General features: G+C 47.1%; 1 protein-coding gene across 4 annotated transcripts; it reads left to right on the plus strand.

Moving 5' to 3' along the window:
• Positions 1-6,541: 6,541 nt before the first annotated feature.
• exu (maternal protein exuperantia) lies at positions 6,542-16,107 on the plus strand. 4 transcript variants are annotated; one of them, XM_011154899.2, is made up of 6 exons: positions 6,542-6,798; positions 12,111-12,429; positions 12,938-13,219; positions 13,479-13,671; positions 14,204-14,346; positions 14,654-16,107. In XM_011154899.2, the coding sequence occupies exons 2-6, from the start codon at positions 12,130-12,132 to the stop codon at positions 14,954-14,956; spliced, it is 1,221 nt and encodes a 406-aa protein (XP_011153201.1). In that variant the 5' UTR covers positions 6,542-6,798; positions 12,111-12,129; the 3' UTR covers positions 14,957-16,107. The 4 variants fall into 4 exon arrangements, with proteins under 4 accessions (XP_011153201.1, XP_011153202.1, XP_025164019.1 ...); XM_011154900.3 differs by lacking the exon at positions 6,542-6,798 and adding an exon at positions 9,701-10,068; XM_025308234.1 differs by lacking the exon at positions 6,542-6,798 and adding an exon at positions 11,426-11,601.
• Positions 16,108-16,326: the final 219 nt, after the last annotated feature.

A 16,326-nucleotide genomic window follows, 5' to 3' on the forward strand; every position in this document is an offset into this window, starting at 1 on the left:
CTTAGAAGGATCTTTTAAGGATGTTTTAGATATACAAAATCAAGTTTTGTTGTAGAAAATTAATAAAATCTGAAGCGTATGAAATAAAATTGTCATAGTTTAGTATTGTCTTAGTAAGTACGCTCTATTTGGTCCTTTTAAAGATTTTTTAATTATACCGCAATTAAAAATAAATTTTATTAGTTTTATCAATTGTCATATTCATTAATCTCTTTCAAGGATTTTTCTAGTAGTGCCTTCATTTTGAAATGTAGCAAACTTTAATAAAACGGTAGCAGGATTTTTATGTGTAAAGAATGCTATATTTTATTGTAAAGTTATGCTATATTTTTAAAATAAAAAATTCTTGTTGTATAATAATAAGGTTATAAAGAACTAAAGAAATTACAGTCCAAATTCCTCGGAATGAAAAGAACGAATATTTCTGAAGCGATAATAAAAATATTTCCTTATAAGGCCCTATTAATATTGCCTTATAAGGCCCTGTTGATATTGTCTTATAAGGTTAAATCCCGTTAAATCATTTGTTATATATCTTGTAGGGCCCTTGTCTTTCTATCCCTAGTACGGCCCGATTAATGTTAGGATTAATGTTAGGGAAAAATAATCAAACCCTTACCAGAGCCCTATTAATTTTTCTACCCTATTAATTTCGTCCTATTAATTTCAGAAAAATACGATGAGTGAAATATCAATCTGACGTCGATTTCGCTCAAACGCATAACGCTTGCGCATGCAATTTATAACGCTGTAACTTTAATTTTATTGTAGGCGCGCCAAGTACCGTCGCGAAATTGGAAAATTCGACAAGCGTCGGTTGCGAGCGCCGTGACTCGATTGAATTTTCGCCAGTATAAACAGCCTTCGTGTGTTTATCCCCGCGTTATGAGTTAGACGAAGAATCTGGATGATTACGATACCGGCGATTCTCGGATAAATCCTGATTGCATTTGGTGCAAAAATAATTGTTTGCGTATCGAGTACGAAGACGCATATATCAGTTAAAAATTATATTTATTAATCGAAATAAAAACTATTGGCCCGCACATTTCTTCCAACAGGAACAGAAATTTGTTTATTCCTACAAGATAGAATTCTGTAAAAGATAACTTCTGTAAAAGGTAACTAGAAAAGTCGCTGCCAAACTTAAAATGATAAAAACCGCAATTACTTTTGCACCAATACGTAATACTCGCCTCCCGATCGTTCTAGAACGTTCTATCCGGTAGAAGCGAGGTACGATAAGACTTCGATGTTGGAGCAAGTATTTTCGCGCGCTGCTTACGCGATTACGCTCACCTGATTTAACGATTTCGACTTGACGATTTGTAGATTTTTAGGAGCGACGATTTGGATTCTTGTTTATTAAGCAAAGCAATCTCCGTGTGTAACGCGAAAGACATTCTTTTCCATTCAGTTTTTGAAGTGAGCTGATTTGATTTTCCTTCCCTCGTACGAATTATTACATTATCGCCTCCATTATTTTATTTTCTCGTTTTATATTTTCTCTCGTTTTTATTTTTCTTTATTGTTTTTCTTTTCTAATGCGTTTTGTTTGAGTCGATTCGGCTTTGAAAACCGGCCTCGGCTCTTCCTCTTACTTCGCCACGATTTCGCGCGCGCTGCATTGACCGCATCTCTTATGCAAATACGGCCCTGCGTCGCGGAGCGTTTCAAACAGCAAACTGTCGAATCTCGCAGGCAACTATTCTATCGAGCAACAAACAAATTGAGACTCGTGAGACACATCGCGGTGGAAAGGATCGCAAAACCAGGAGAATCGTGCACGGTGCGTCCAACGGTCGATCCAATCGACGCGACGCCAGGCAACAATCGGCGATATCAGGTGAGGAAACGATCGAGGAGCCACGGAAATCGCAGCTGCGGGCAAGCGTTTTCCGCGGTCCATCGACGGCATCGAGAGACGACACGGTATATACCGCCGTATATACGGTATACGTCCTTCCCCCGCTCTCTCCTCCGTGACCCTTCCCGGTTGTCGTGCAATTTTCGCCGGTTACGTTCGAGCCCCGTATCGGGGAGAAAAAGCGGACACGCCGGCTGGAACTGCGAACGAGAGAGGAGGAAAAAAGGTCGCCCGTATCCCTCAGAGATTAATTTCCGCAACGAGACGGCGCTACCGAGCGAATGTAGAAACACGGAACGTTGAGCACGAAACATCCCGAGACCGACGTCGACGTCTTCGCGGACGCGAGCTTCGAGCTTCTGCTGTGGAAAAAAGGATCAGCGCGACGCGAGAGCGGCGGGCATCGCGGAGGAGCAACACGTCGCGCCGATCGATTTCTTCGCCATGTTTGCGGAAGCCAGGCTGAATATTAACCGCTCGTGCGACGAATTCGACGGGGCTTAATTCTGTGTTTTCCAATTCCTGCGTTGAATCCTGATCGCTTGGTTATCGAACGGCTCGGATTAACCCTTTCGCGTCTAATGGAATGTACACGTCCCGTGTAATCGTGTACCAAAAGCGGACAGTCTCTCTCTCTCCCCCTGTCTCTCTCTTTCTCTCTCTCTCTCTCTCTCTCTCTCTCTCTCTCTCTCTCTCTCTCTCTCTCTTCGGAATATCAAGCGATCCTTTTCCTGCTCGCAAATTCCAGCCCGATGAGGTGGCCGCGATGATATTTAACGTTGAGAGGCGGGCGGGCGGGGGAAAAGCGCGAGGCAGAGCCTCTCCTCGCTGCGAGGAGCGACGAAAAGTCGCGTCGGGCTTTTTAATCGGGAATATCGACTACCGAGCCGGTCACCGAGCGCGCACGCACACCGTCGGGCGCGTTTTTAGCGCGTAACCGGAATTCGCCGAAAAATGCGCTTTCGCAACTCCAGCATTGCGCACGACGATATGCGCGTTTCCCGACAAGAACGCGCGCGCGCGCGCGCCGCCTGCGTCTCTTTCGTGAGAGGTCGCGCCGAACACGTTTCGCCGATCGATTTTTATCAGCTCCTCGCACTTCAAACTGGATCGCATGGTAATCGACTCCGTCTGAGGCGTGATGCAATGCAGTAGACTTTCTCCGCAGCGCCCGCTGCGGTTTCGATGAAGTACATTTCGAGCAGGTTACACGTCCGATAATCACGACTCGACCGCCTGCGACCCGATCGTCCCGGCGGCTGCGCGGCAGCGCGGCGGCGCGAGATTGAAAACAAATCGCGAGATGGGGAGAATGTAGTACCCGGATTTGTGCTGAGAGCGAAACGCGCTTCAACGTTTTCGGGACAGAGTTTCTTCACGGCGCAGCGCTCAGCGGTGCAGCTAGAAATGCGATCTTCACATGGACGGGATGCAACGGACACATCGCCCGCGTTCGCGGACGAATTAGCCGACTAATTTCTCCACGATCGATCGATCTCTCCTTTTCTCTCTCTCTCTCTCTCTCTCTCCCTCCCTCCCTCCCTCCCTCTCTCTCTCTCTCTCTCTCTCTCTCTCTCTCTCTCTCTCTCTCTCTCTCTCTCTCTCTCCCCCTCTCTCTTTCTCGCGCATGTCTTCAAATTGAAATCTAAGATAACAGAGCACGGGTGATATTTTAATCTGCATTTAGCAGCGGAGAATGCACGTCCGGGATACGTTTTATCAGATAATTGCGGATTACGGGGCACAGTGTAACGCGACCAATTATCTCGTTTCCCTGGCCGCGGAGGAGTTGGCCAGCCGGGAATAATTATCTCGCGTTAAGCTCTGTGACAAAAAAAAGTCCGATAACTGCGCGGCGCATACCTATCTGCCGCAACGGACATTTTTCCGCTGGCCGAAAAATCGAAAACGACAGTACCGGCGCGGAACGTGTCGATATGGTTTAGCGCAGTCTTAGATGTTATCAGTGCTAAACGATCGGAGAATAATTGCGCCATTCATTAACAATTCGCGCTGTGGCTTGGATATGTGTGTTCAATTTGACGTCTCTCCCTCCCCTCCTCTCTCTCTCTCTCTCTCTCTCTCTCTCTCTCTCTCTGTCGTTCTCTCGTTAGTTTGAGTTAAAAATTAAGTTGGCACGCCGGACATTCCAGGCATCTGGTTCTAACGAGCAACCTTTCATCTCGCGGTTTCTTTAACGAAATTAGAATCGATTTTCTCTCGACAAAACAGCCGAGGCGGGTCATGTATATTTGTCGCAAATTCCCTTCCTCCAACATTAAATATGTACTCCCGTAATTAATCCGGGGCCCGCATATCTCTTAAAATCCGCTTAAAATTTAACGAAGAACCAGCTCCCGTAATTTATTTGCTCTTTGAAGTTTCGTGCCGGAGGGAGAACTCTCCTCTTGTTTCCGGTCATTCCGAGGAAGCTCCACGGCGAAATGCGTCGCGATGTTTCCTACGAGGGAAATGACTTGCCGAATTTATCGAAGGGGATTTACGCTTCGCAAGACGAAAACGTCTTGCACATTTTGCAATCGGAACGGCGACAGATACCGCGGGGCGATTACGAGCGAAGAGAGCGATATCGCGAATGAAAAGAAGAAGCGAGTACGGCGTCACGCGCGCGCGCGCATTTTTCCTCGCGCGGCCGCGATGTTTGTCGAGCGAGATAAACACGCTGCAGAGAGAAAATTACTCGGCGGATGGATGATTGTCGCACGACTTTCTTATGTCATTGCGATCGTCGAGATAAAGCAGATAAGAGTTAATGCGCATCTGTGAGTTCGGAATCGGGCCTAATCATCGTCAGCGTTACACCGACGAAAGCACGCACGGCCCTGCGCGTGCGTTCCACTTGCACTCGCGATTGCGAAAACCGCGAAATCATACGTAAACTCCGAAGTTGTTCTCAATAGCGCCATTTTTTACGTGTCTTAGGGCCGGTTGTTCCAACCTTGGTAACTTGTCTTGGTAACTTAACTGATAGTTAAATCTGTCTGTCTTTGTCTAAGTTGAAAGAAAAACAACACGTATGATTTAGGTATCAGTTAACTTGGAACAACCGGCCGTTAGACGCGCGACGATGTAACTTCTATCGATATAATTAATATAATATTAATTTAATGATAATATCAAGTTGGTAGAAATAATGAAGTTGACGTCAACGCGCACTGTTGCGATATGTTCGACTGGCGACAATTAATCGGCAATATTGCAATTGTTGGCAATTAGGGAGATCGAACGAAACGTGCTAAAACTTGGCATTTTGTATCAAGATAAACCTCCGACGTCGACCAAATTACAGAATTAATTTAACGCCAATGTTACACGTACACATGTATACATATATATGTGCGTGTAAACGCGTTTCAGCTTTGTTATTAATAGCATATTATTCATATGTGTATGTGTGTGTGTATGTTAGTTCAATGATATTGACTTCTCGAATCAATATTTTCGCCGAATTATATATTAATAGGCATCATCGCCATGTGTGCGCGCGAACTAAATCAAATTACCGTATATTAATGTCAAACGGATAATTAATTAGTTTATATTCTTATTAATTGGCGTTTTGATAAATATCTATATTTTTTCGACACTCGTCCTCTAATATCGCGCGCGCACGTTTACATAATCTCGTTAATATATATTACAGCAGGGTGTTCCAAATTTCTATTTGCGCTTTCTGCTTCGATCGACCCGAAGCCAATTTCGTCTCTGAGAAAATTTTATGAAACCTCTAAAATCTAATATCTCTCAACTATCCTCGGCCGGACCTTAAATACCTTCGAAACTAATTTTACTCATTTCCCGCTCCCCGGAAATGCAAACAAAAGATAGTTTAATCATATTTTATTGCGCCTCCCTCGCGTGTTTAATCCGTAAAATTCTCCGCATTTTCAACGGTTCGTGGCTCGGCGGCTAAATAGTTCGCCTCAATATTTCCGTTATACGTCGACTCCAGGCGCGAATTGAAGACTGAGACACATTCTCTCTCTCTCTCTCTCTCTCTCTCTCTCTCTCCCTCTCCCTCTCCCTCTCCCTCTCTCTCTCTGTTTGTGTTTTCGATATAAACTTGCTTTCGATGTTGATGTCGATACAAGGTTTTCATATTGATACTTGACTTTGAAGTAGCCACACTCTAAACGTATCATCTCGCTTTCATCTTCGCTACAACAGACGAGCGAAAAGGTGACGCACGGGGCATCTGTACGCTTATTACTTATTCATATGACGTTTATATGCTCGCCCTAGGTGAAACGAATTTGCCTTCTACCTCCTTCGCGTTGTTGCATCTTTGCACGACATATTTTTGGCCCTGGATGATACACGACCCCAAGGGAGAATCAAAATTCCTCCCGCCAGACTACCAGCGCGCTTCGCATATCACCGCATACCGCACGGTTAGTTTTCCGTTTTCCCTCTTTCCTTCTCTTTCGCGCAAAGACCACGAGCGCGAGACGATCTCGAGATTCTTCGGCCCGCGCCGAAATTCATCGAAGAGAAAGACCGCCGCGACTGCCGCGACAGTCGTACGCGATCGCGTCGCGGAATTTGGCGCGCGTCGAATCGGCCAGTAAACCACGTGACCGCGGCCGACCACGTGACTACTCGCCGGATCCAGCGAGCATGCGCTCCACACTCGTGCACGTGTGTGCCCGCGATACCGCCGAGCTCTCTCAGTATCACTTGCGCGACCGATAAGCGATCGAACGATTCGTTCTCGTGTGTCATAGAGATCGCGCGTACATTACGAACACACTTGTCGCAAAGAACGAGAGAGAGAGAAAGAGAGAGAGAGCGAGAGAGAGCGAGAGAGAGAGAGAGAGAGAGAGAAAGAGAGAGAGAGAGAGAGAACAGGGAAGAGCAAGAGGGAGAGGAGAAAGAGAGAAAGAAAGAACGTAACAAGGACGGACAAGTCGGTGAGTTCTCCCGAGAAGAGCACGGATCGATGATCTCACATTCTTCCGAGATCGTGTGGGTGTTTCATAATCGCGCCGCGTCGCATACACGGAAGCCGCGATCCGCGCGTCCGCGCGATGCGATGGCCACGTGTGCTCGGAATGCACGCACGTCGCGCTCGCGCGACTACGCGCTAACGGTATTCCGCGGAACGGCGGAAAGAAACGACGAAATTCCCGAGCGGGAATGGCGACGGCCGTTTGCGCGGCCGTAGAGGACTCGTTTCTTTCGTCGAGTGCCCCTCCCCCCGCCCTCCGGCAAGACGCGCGAGCGACGATATCTGCCTTTATCGGGTGGCCGCCGTTGGGTCGCGATCGCGGCTCTCATTCTTCTCTCGGCTTCCTTTTTCTAGCTATAAATATAACCGGGGCGGCTCGATAATATATTAACTATACGAGTAGGTAACTAACTCCTTGGCAACAATGTCACGCGCTGTTTAGAAAGAAAAATATCGGTAACCCCGCATATGGTATGCTTGCGGTATATCAAAGTTACTGCTTAATGCTCTATTTAAGCAGGCGACGTGCATCGTGTTTTATCGTGAAATGCACTTGGAGAGCGATTAGATATCTCGGATACCGCGTCGGGTATCACGAGCCGTTGTGTCCAACCTTGTCTTGGAAGAATGTGTGAAAGTCTCATGCGCGCAAGGTCATCGCTACGTAAACAAGAAAGTGTTACGGGCGATTATGTCGTTAGACGAAATTATTTGTACGATCAAGCGGCGGGGAGAGTCGAGCTCTCGTGAGATCTGCGAATGATGGAAAGCGGATTATCGCGCCGTGGAAATACGCCTCGCATCTGATCTACGCGAATATACCATAAGCCTGGGCGGCGTTTGATGTAGAATTCTCTATATCGACCGATATAAGAGAATAAACACACGCTACACTCCAGGCCGCGGCTTTGCTTTTCAATTTGCTTCCTCGACCTTCGCGTTCGATCTGCGACTTTATAAACGGCTTAGATACCAAGATATTGCGGATAGCGCGAGTCGAGTTTCACTTAAATTATCGAAACGAGTTAAACCGGTATCATTTGTCTCACACAGTCCTCCATTCTTTAATATTGAGCACCTTAGCAGCGGCACTAAAAGCGTCGAGCTATAATTCCGGTAACAATTTGTGTTACAGTTTTTTTCAACGACGAGTAACAATCCATTATTCATTCGCAGCTCGTTTCGCAAAGAGTCGTTGAGAGTGTTTTGCGTTTTAAAGAACTCCTACCGCGCCTCCCTGACGTCCCTCGGCTCGCGGGACCAATCGACGAAAAATTGATCGGACTTTCGCGGAATGTAAATATCTTGGCTAAGATATTGGCTAATCGCCAATCTTGGCTAAGTCGCACGCGACTGGTGCAGCATATGTGCAAGTCCTCGGCTTAATTAATAGGCCTGTTCTTTTTCGCTGCACTGCTGCACTGGTGCAACAAGTTAGAGTGGAACGAATATATATTTGTCTCACTCTGACTTATTGCATCAGTGCAGCAGCGCAGCGAAAAAGAACAGGCCTCTTGTCACGTCGTAGGCGCGTATCATCTCCGCAGGCTCTGTGGGATAATAATTCCCCGGCAAATGTCGAGATTCAATAGCCTCGAGAAAGATTCCCCCGGCGCGACTTCTTCGCGGGGGGGGGGGGTGACTCGCGACATTCGAAAGGCGACCTGTGCTGTCCAAAATTAACAAGTTGCTAATTGTCGGGGGAATTGAAGATAAGAGAAATCCCGCGCGGAAATTTCGTCCCTGTGCGCGCAATATAATCTGAAACGGGTCCTCCTTTTTGGTTGAACTAGCACTGCAACTTTGTTCCTTTTCTCTTCAACGTCTAGACTAGACTACGTTCGTGGCTTTGTTTTCTATCGCTGAACTCGCTGCATTACACCTGGCTGCACCTTGCGCGCCAATTCTTCTTTTTCAACAAATCTCAACTGTATATAGATTTGTTCTTTTTCGAGCGACTTCCTGAACTGGTGCACATCGGTGCAATAAGTTAGAGAGAGAAAGAGAGAGAGAGAGACAAGCACCTTTTGTTTCACTTTAACTTATCGCGTCAATGTACACCAGCTCAGAAAGTCCCTCGAAAGAAAACACTATCTGTTTCTTTCCAAGTTTCGAAAGTGTGTACTAATTCAACGATATAAAACAGGATCTCTTGTGGCCGTTTCTAGCGATGTCGATTAAATCTTAACTTTGAATTTAAGTATCTGTCTGAGTGGAGTTTAAACCCAGGTTGAAATTTCAAAATGGCCCTTGAGGTGCCTCTTATCAAAATCCGGTTAAACCAGCGGACTATTAATTCAGCCGGCAAAGTTGAACGATGAAATAACTTCTTATTGGAACAAGAGGGGAACTTGTCTTACCCCATCTTTATATTTGTTTAATAATTTATATTTTATTTTATTTTATTTATTTCATTTTATTTATATTTACCTTTTTAATTCATATTTTATATCGTTATATTTGTTTAATCATTTTAATTGAGTTATTTATATTATGTATAACCCAACTTACCGCTCAACGTCACGCGATACGCGACATGAGATAGTTCGGAAAATTTGATCGAGACAAGTTGTCCAGCCTGTAATTTCTATTGGCAATCTTGTCGGTTAACCGTCCGCTAGTTTAATCGGCGTTTGAGTTAAGAGGCAGCTCTATTTCGCTCTAGTCGCCAGACAAAAGTGCAGGCCGATTGAAGAGAATAGAGAGCGGACCGATAAAGTCCGCGGCGTCTTTGAAACGATCCACGAACGTTTCGACATGTCGTCTCTCGCGTTATCAGTCGGCGGCGCGCAAACAGGGAAGCGGTCTTTCAAGCGGCGAACGGTGACGGAACCCGCATGCGCGCGCGCTATCTCTTGTCTTTTGTCGACATGCGAGAGCACGTCCACGTGGCCGCGGGAGGATCGTCGATTGTCATTTGCGTCGCGACTCTTTGAAAAGGCACGTCGTCGTCGTCTTCTTTGGCATCTCCGCTCGCAGTTCTCGCTTTCATACTCGTCTCTCGCGCGCTCGCTCATATTACGCAATCCTCGCGTATCTGCCGCGAATCAGTGTCACAGCTTAATCGTACGTACACCTTCACGCATGTAAGTACGCACATACACACGCGCTGCGTCGTGTCGTGTCGTGTCGTGTCGTGTCGCGGAGTGTCGTAGAGTGTCGTGTCGTGTTCCTCTGGGTCGATATACATCTCGAATCGCGGCGCCGAGATCATCTTCAGCGTCGTGAGTAGGTGAGTGGCGAACTGTTACGCAAATCTCAATGGAAAAAACATCTCTCGGCTCTTTTAAGCGTCGCCTCCGCCGTGCGAGTGTGCTCGATCTTGTGTACATTGTATTCCAGAAGTATCGCCGCCGTGTCTGTCTTGTTAAACGCGCCTCTTCTTCCGCCTCTCTTTGTGGAGAGCGCGAGCTTGCCTTATTTTCATCAGAATCGGCTGGAAAAATTCATCGGCGACATTCATCGCGACGGTGTTTCCGCCTCGCGCACTCCTCTTTAGGTCGCTCTCGTCAAGGCAACGGATCGCCGCACGAAAAGTCGCGGCCGTGTAACCCTTATAATTAGAAATGAACAATGTCATGGTAAAGTCGCCGACGTGACGACGGTGCCGATGATGTCATCCCGAGAAACTTCCACGTGAGAGATCGCGGAGAACACACGTACGCGCGCCGGAGACGCTTTGTGTTCGGCGTGACAAGAGTTGAGAGACAGAGAAACTTCTACTCTATAAATATCTATCCCGCAACTGTGCAAATAGAGCTGGCGAGCTATGGAAGTTCCTAATAAGAAATTATTTCCTCTTGTAATTTTCGCGACGATTCCTTTGTATTTGTATGCACGCACACGGAGAGAAAAAAATTGGTTTGGTCGAATGGAGTGATTTTCTGGTGAAATATGAGCTACGATTCGGATGCTACGATTGAAAATACCAAAACTCTGTTGAAGTTGAATCTTGATATAATTTGGACTGAGCTCTGATAACTCCAAACGGAATGTTTGTGCCGCTCGTATTTCATCAGAAGATTGTTTCATTCAACCAACCATTTTTTTCTCTCTCCGTGCGTGTGTCTGTTTCTATACCGGTGTCAACCTCGATTTCTATATTTCATATTTAATTATATTCAACGATACTCACTCTCTCTCTCTCTCTCTCTCTCTCTCTCTCTGGTACGCGGAGGAAAAGGACAGAAGAGGATAAAAGAAAATTCGAAAATTGTCAGAAGCGATCCATTCCAGAAGCGAGAGATTCCAAAGCTTGAATATTTTAATCGCATCGGGAAGTATGTTTCGTTTCTCAGCGGCGAAACCGAATATTCCTCGCGGCTTTGTGCTATTCGGACTTTCAAGACGTATCGGGTGATCTCTCAAGTCAGCGATATACAAGTGAAATTACGCGCAGAACCGCGCGTCGTTCTTCGATGAACGTTAACCAAGCAGCGCGGTTAAAGCCGCGATATTTGTTCCTTCGGTAACGCGTTCGCTGACGATAATTCGATCTCGAACGAGCTCTCTCTTTCTCTCGATGTTGTTCTTCACCCATGTCAAACCATGTTTACATGTCCGCATAATGTCATCGATTGTTTCTCAAGGGCGACCGTGACAAAGACTTATCTATTGTTCGTACGCTTTCAAACGCGACAGACCTTGCGACAGGCGAGTTTACACCGCGAGCTTGATCGTAATCCGTAATTTCGGAAGGCAACAGCCGCGACCGCGGATTTCAGCGTGAAAGCGAACGAAGAGTTGACAGCGGTGAATATTCTAAGTAATAAAAAGTGCCACCACAAGCACCGATAACGTGCGAGATACATATTATAATATAGCAGGGCGATGGTATTATAATACGTAATTACATAAACCGCGCTATAATTAATAATCGATAATAATATCGTCTATTTCCAACGAAAGTCCGCGAGTTTGCGCAATCCTCCTCGAGCAAAACACATTTCTGCCGCGGCAGTATCTCCTTTTTTGTGCCTCTTCCTTCCTTTCTTTTTTATCAAACATTGAACAGCTGACACAAATCACTGCGTTATCTCTCGGTATTTACGCAGAAGATTATTTTTGCTCTCTCGCATTAATCGCGACTCTCTCTCTCTCTCTCTCTCTCTCTCTCTCTCTCTCTCTCTCTCTCTCCTCTCTCTTCGGATCGGTTGAGTAACGAAGCTCCGACATGTAATCTTGCTCTGGGCCCGCGGTGGCGTGAAGGCGACGCTGCTGCTGGCGGAGGCAATCAAGGCGAGATAAGAATACGCGAACGTTCGCGCTTTTCAGGAAAGTGGCTACGTGAACGATGGTGTGCTCGACAGTGACGGATAGCGAGAAGGAGGCCCCGGCGAAAGAATCATGCTGCGCGGCGGCGACCGTGGGCATTGCACCGGGCGATTATCGCCTGGTCGGCTGGGACATGGACACCACCGGCAAGAAGGTCATCGACGAGATCTGTCAAATAGCCACGTACACCTCGAGCTCGGCCTACTCGCAGTACGTGATGCCCTACAAGGACCTCAATCCGACCGCGATCAAACGTCACAGCATGAAGGTTGTGACCAACGGCAAATTCCGCGTGCTGAGGCACAGTAAAACGAACGAGGTACGTAATAATAATACGGACGAATGCGCCGACGAGAGAGAATTCTCGCCCATGTCCCCTGAAGAGCGCGCGCGCGCGCGCGGTCGAGTCTTGATAAAGGAATTTTTCTTCATCGGCACACTCTCTCCCTCTCGCGTGCGCTACGCTGCTATTTCCTCGGGGTTTTATTTGTTATCTCGTTGTCTATAAGTGGAAAATTCTATTTTGTCTTCTCTCGGCGGCTGGGAAATTTCCTTATCTTTATCTAGACTAGGGGAAATAAAGCTTATCAATTATATATATATATATGCGAGGTTTATAATTACGGTAGATACGAGCATTTTTCTCTCGAGACCGTCCCTGCTAACGTCAGATTACAAAAGTTAATTTTGATTGGATTTTTTGGCGAGCGTTTACATTTCGAAAAATCGATCAGGAGAGAGGAATATCTCTCGGGCGTTTCCCGGCCGTTCGAGAAGAATCGAATCGACGCTGCCGTACATAATAAATAAATTCTTCTCCTCGTTAGGTAATCAAGTCCAAAAGCGAAGTGTCCGCGTTGACGGACTTCTTGAGCTGGCTAGAGAACGTGAAGGGAGATACCGCGGACGGAGTGATTCTGGTTTATCATGAGCCGCGTAAAGTCATCCCCGCGATGTTGCTCGAGTCGTTGAAGAAGTACGATCTTGTCAGCAGATTCAAGCAAACAGTCAAGGGATTCGCGAACGGATTCAACATCGCCGAGCAGAAGTGCGCCAATTCTGCGCACGTATACTCCCTTCGTACTCTGTCGCGAACGTTGCTGAAGAAGGTAAGAGAGGAAATACCTCATCGATGAGATTCTACCAAATGAGTAACAGTCATTGGGAATGCCGACCGTTCCCGAGCAAATTTGTCCTCGATTTTAATTAACGTGTCGTTAACTCTTATTAAGGAAAAGGTCATCATAATATTTTAGATTTGACAAATATGCAGCAATTAATTTCGGTAGCCCCCATTGTGTCTTTCAATTAATGCAGCGCGGGTGCGTCGTAATTCTCACGATCGTAAACTGTATGTAATACTTGAAGGAAGGGAACCTGGGCAATGCGCAAGACCGAGCATCGTTGGCTTTGCAAGTAGTGCAATACTTGTGTTCGTTGGAGAACACCAAGTCCGAGGATACGACTGGCAGCGGGGATACCGATGAGACCCTCAAAAAAACAGTCGAGTTTGTGCGAGAATTCGCGCAGCCTGTCGATGTTGAGGAGCAAGAACACGACGGTATGTGTATCGCAGGATGCGGTGCGGTGATATTATTAATTTGATACCACAATGCGCGCGCGCATACACACACACGCGCACGCACGCGCGCACGATTTATCGATTTTCCGTAAGCGAATTTTACATCGTATTGGCGGTGTACGTGTTTCTCGTTGAAGCAGCAGTCCTGTGGTGGCCTCTCTGTCATCGTCATCAATAATGAAAGTGCAACAAAATACGCGGCTGTTCCGTAACGTACGATTATTAATGAAAGCACTTCCGTCCGTCGGCCGGCCGGAGGGAAACATAATTCGACATCGATAATTTTGCCTGAAAAGGGAGACTTTCGGAGATTGAATAATTCAAATTTATAAACGAAATTCACGATTTCGCGAGCGTTGAATTGTCGCAAGCCTCGGTATACCTCGGTGGCGCTTCTTCTCCGGCGTCAGATTGATCCGAACTCCGTCGCGAATTTGCCGCAAACTGAAAGCCAAGTTGAAAGTCGAGAGCCGCGCTGGGAGTCCGCCGCAATGCACAAGTTTTGTTGCAGAACTGAAGATGATATTCGAGCGGCAGAACAACTTGCGGCCAATATTCAGCGCCCTGTTCCGTATGAACCGCCGGGAACGCCAACACGCTAGTCCCCTGCGGCGATTGCTTGCCGAAGCTGGGATCGAGTACTCGGAGCTACAGGTGAGTAACCACGCCTGATTAATTGCGTGCTAACAATCGACGTTTGCGCCGAGCAACATTGTACGGGGAACCGCGTGTAAATGCGTTATTTCACGGTCTCCCCTTGCTGATGCCGAAGCATCCAACTTACCAGCCGAATCACTCGCCGGACATTGAGATAACTCAGCCGCTTCGTAGCATGAAACTTGCAAGCGTCTCGTAGCATACTCGTTTTTTCCGCGTCCGAACCGGGGCCGCCGCCGGCAGCTCTCTTCTTCACCGCAGCGCGGCGATTCTTAATCGTGCGTTCGCGAAATTGGCATTTCAGGACGCGTGGACCAACGAGAAAAAGGACGGATTGGAGCATCTGCTGAAGGAGAAGCTGCCGAGGGTCGAGGAGAAGAAGATAGACGATCTGCTGTTTATTCTCGAACGCCACTTCGATCCGGAGAAGAAGTCGAGGGCCAAGGAGATTCCGGAGAAGAAGAAGGACGTCAAATCGAGGAGCCAAAAAGTGAACGACGACAAAGAGAATAACAACAAGTGTGACTCGGGCACCGAGAGCCCGGACACCACGACGTCCGCTTCCCCCGTGAAACTGATCAGCGAGGACGAGACCAAGACGCTTTAAAAAAGGGGGAGAGGGAAGGAGAAGAAAGGAACGAAAGTAATATTGAAGTAAAGCGAGTGAAGCTTTCCTTAACGCGGCGCTAAGCGGGTGTGCTTCGCAGCCATTACGTCCTTTTCTTTTTGTTCGTTGAGCTTTTTTTCTTTTTTTAATTGAATGAGCGAAGGTACATTTTTCGTTGCCATAATAATCGTTGATGAATAATGATGATGATGATGATGATGATGATAATGATGAGTGATGTTGATAATTAACGCAAATGAACGTGGATTTAGCGCGGTGTCGAGGAAGATGGATTTCTCTCCTCCACTGTACGGGAGGGGGAAAAGGAACGCGAGCGCGTGGAAATTCTGTTTATACGCGCGATCCTCGCTAAGTCTACGTTGGTTGCAGGTTAGGTTGAGACAGTCGCGGAGAGACTCCCGTTTCGCGGTAGTTCTTTAAGGTATAAAACGCTTAAAGATACGAGCGCGATCGTTCCGTCGCGGGGACGATACTTGTGCGTGATTACAGGCAAAGTGTTATTTGTTGCAGTATTGCGCCTTTTTTCCTTTCTCTTTTATTTTTTCTTTTTTTTTTAATTTTGCCTTATTTCTATTTACCCGCTCGCGACCGGCGTCGCCGAGAAATGGGGGAGGAGGAAGCCAATTTTCACGCGGTTGCTGCCGTCGTCGAGCCTTGGCTCAAATGTACAAATAACACGTTAAGCGACACGTTTAGTTTATTACGCGCAGAGTATTTAAGAGTCCATTTACGTTTCATAATTTTTATACTCTTCTCTCGTACACACACACACACACACACACACACACACACACACACATACCAACACACCAATACACCTTTCTCTCCTCTCTTGCGTTTTGCTTTTATTTATCCGGGATCGCGGCACGCCTGTGGCCGAGCGATGGGCCGCCGTTCATAGACTGCTAAGCGTGAAAAGAACGGAAAATATCGCGGTGCCCACGTGTGCGGGCCAACGCGCACGATATTTTCTACTTTTTATCGTTGAAGCCGCGCGCGCGAGCCGCGCGTCGCGGGAGTATTAGGGAGAGACATATTTTTGTATCGCCGCGCGATTACGCGCTCTAACGTTTCTGCTATAAGAGATCTCGTTGTACCAATATTCGAGATAATAAAGATACTTGGTTGAATCAGCGCGACTTGATTAGCCCACAGCTCCCCGCGGACTGTCACGGCCAGACATTGGACCGTTTTTGTCCTTCGCAGTGCGACGTGAAAAAGTCGACTTCATCGTCGCGACGTAATTAGCTGTGAAACCGCGAAATCGCAACGCTCGGAGGATGTGACAAGTCCTCGGTGATGAATCTCGAGGGATTTGCGGGCGGAGCAGGCTGCACCTGGTGAGCCTC

The sequence above is a fragment of the Harpegnathos saltator genome, unplaced genomic scaffold (assembly GCF_003227715.2).
Source record: "Harpegnathos saltator strain DR-91 unplaced genomic scaffold, Hsal_v8.6 scaffold144, whole genome shotgun sequence".
NCBI lineage: Eukaryota > Metazoa > Arthropoda > Insecta > Hymenoptera > Formicidae > Harpegnathos > Harpegnathos saltator.

Coding starts and splice junctions, on each gene's coding strand:
- exu (XM_011154899.2), top strand. CDS start 12,130: ATGGTGTGCTCGACAGTGACGGATAGCGAGAAGGAGGCCCCGGCGAAA. Junction 13,672..14,203: donor TGAGGAGCAAGAACACGACG/GTATGTGTATCG, acceptor GTTTTGTTGCAG/AACTGAAGATGATATTCGAG. Junction 14,347..14,653: donor TCGAGTACTCGGAGCTACAG/GTGAGTAACCAC, acceptor TTGGCATTTCAG/GACGCGTGGACCAACGAGAA.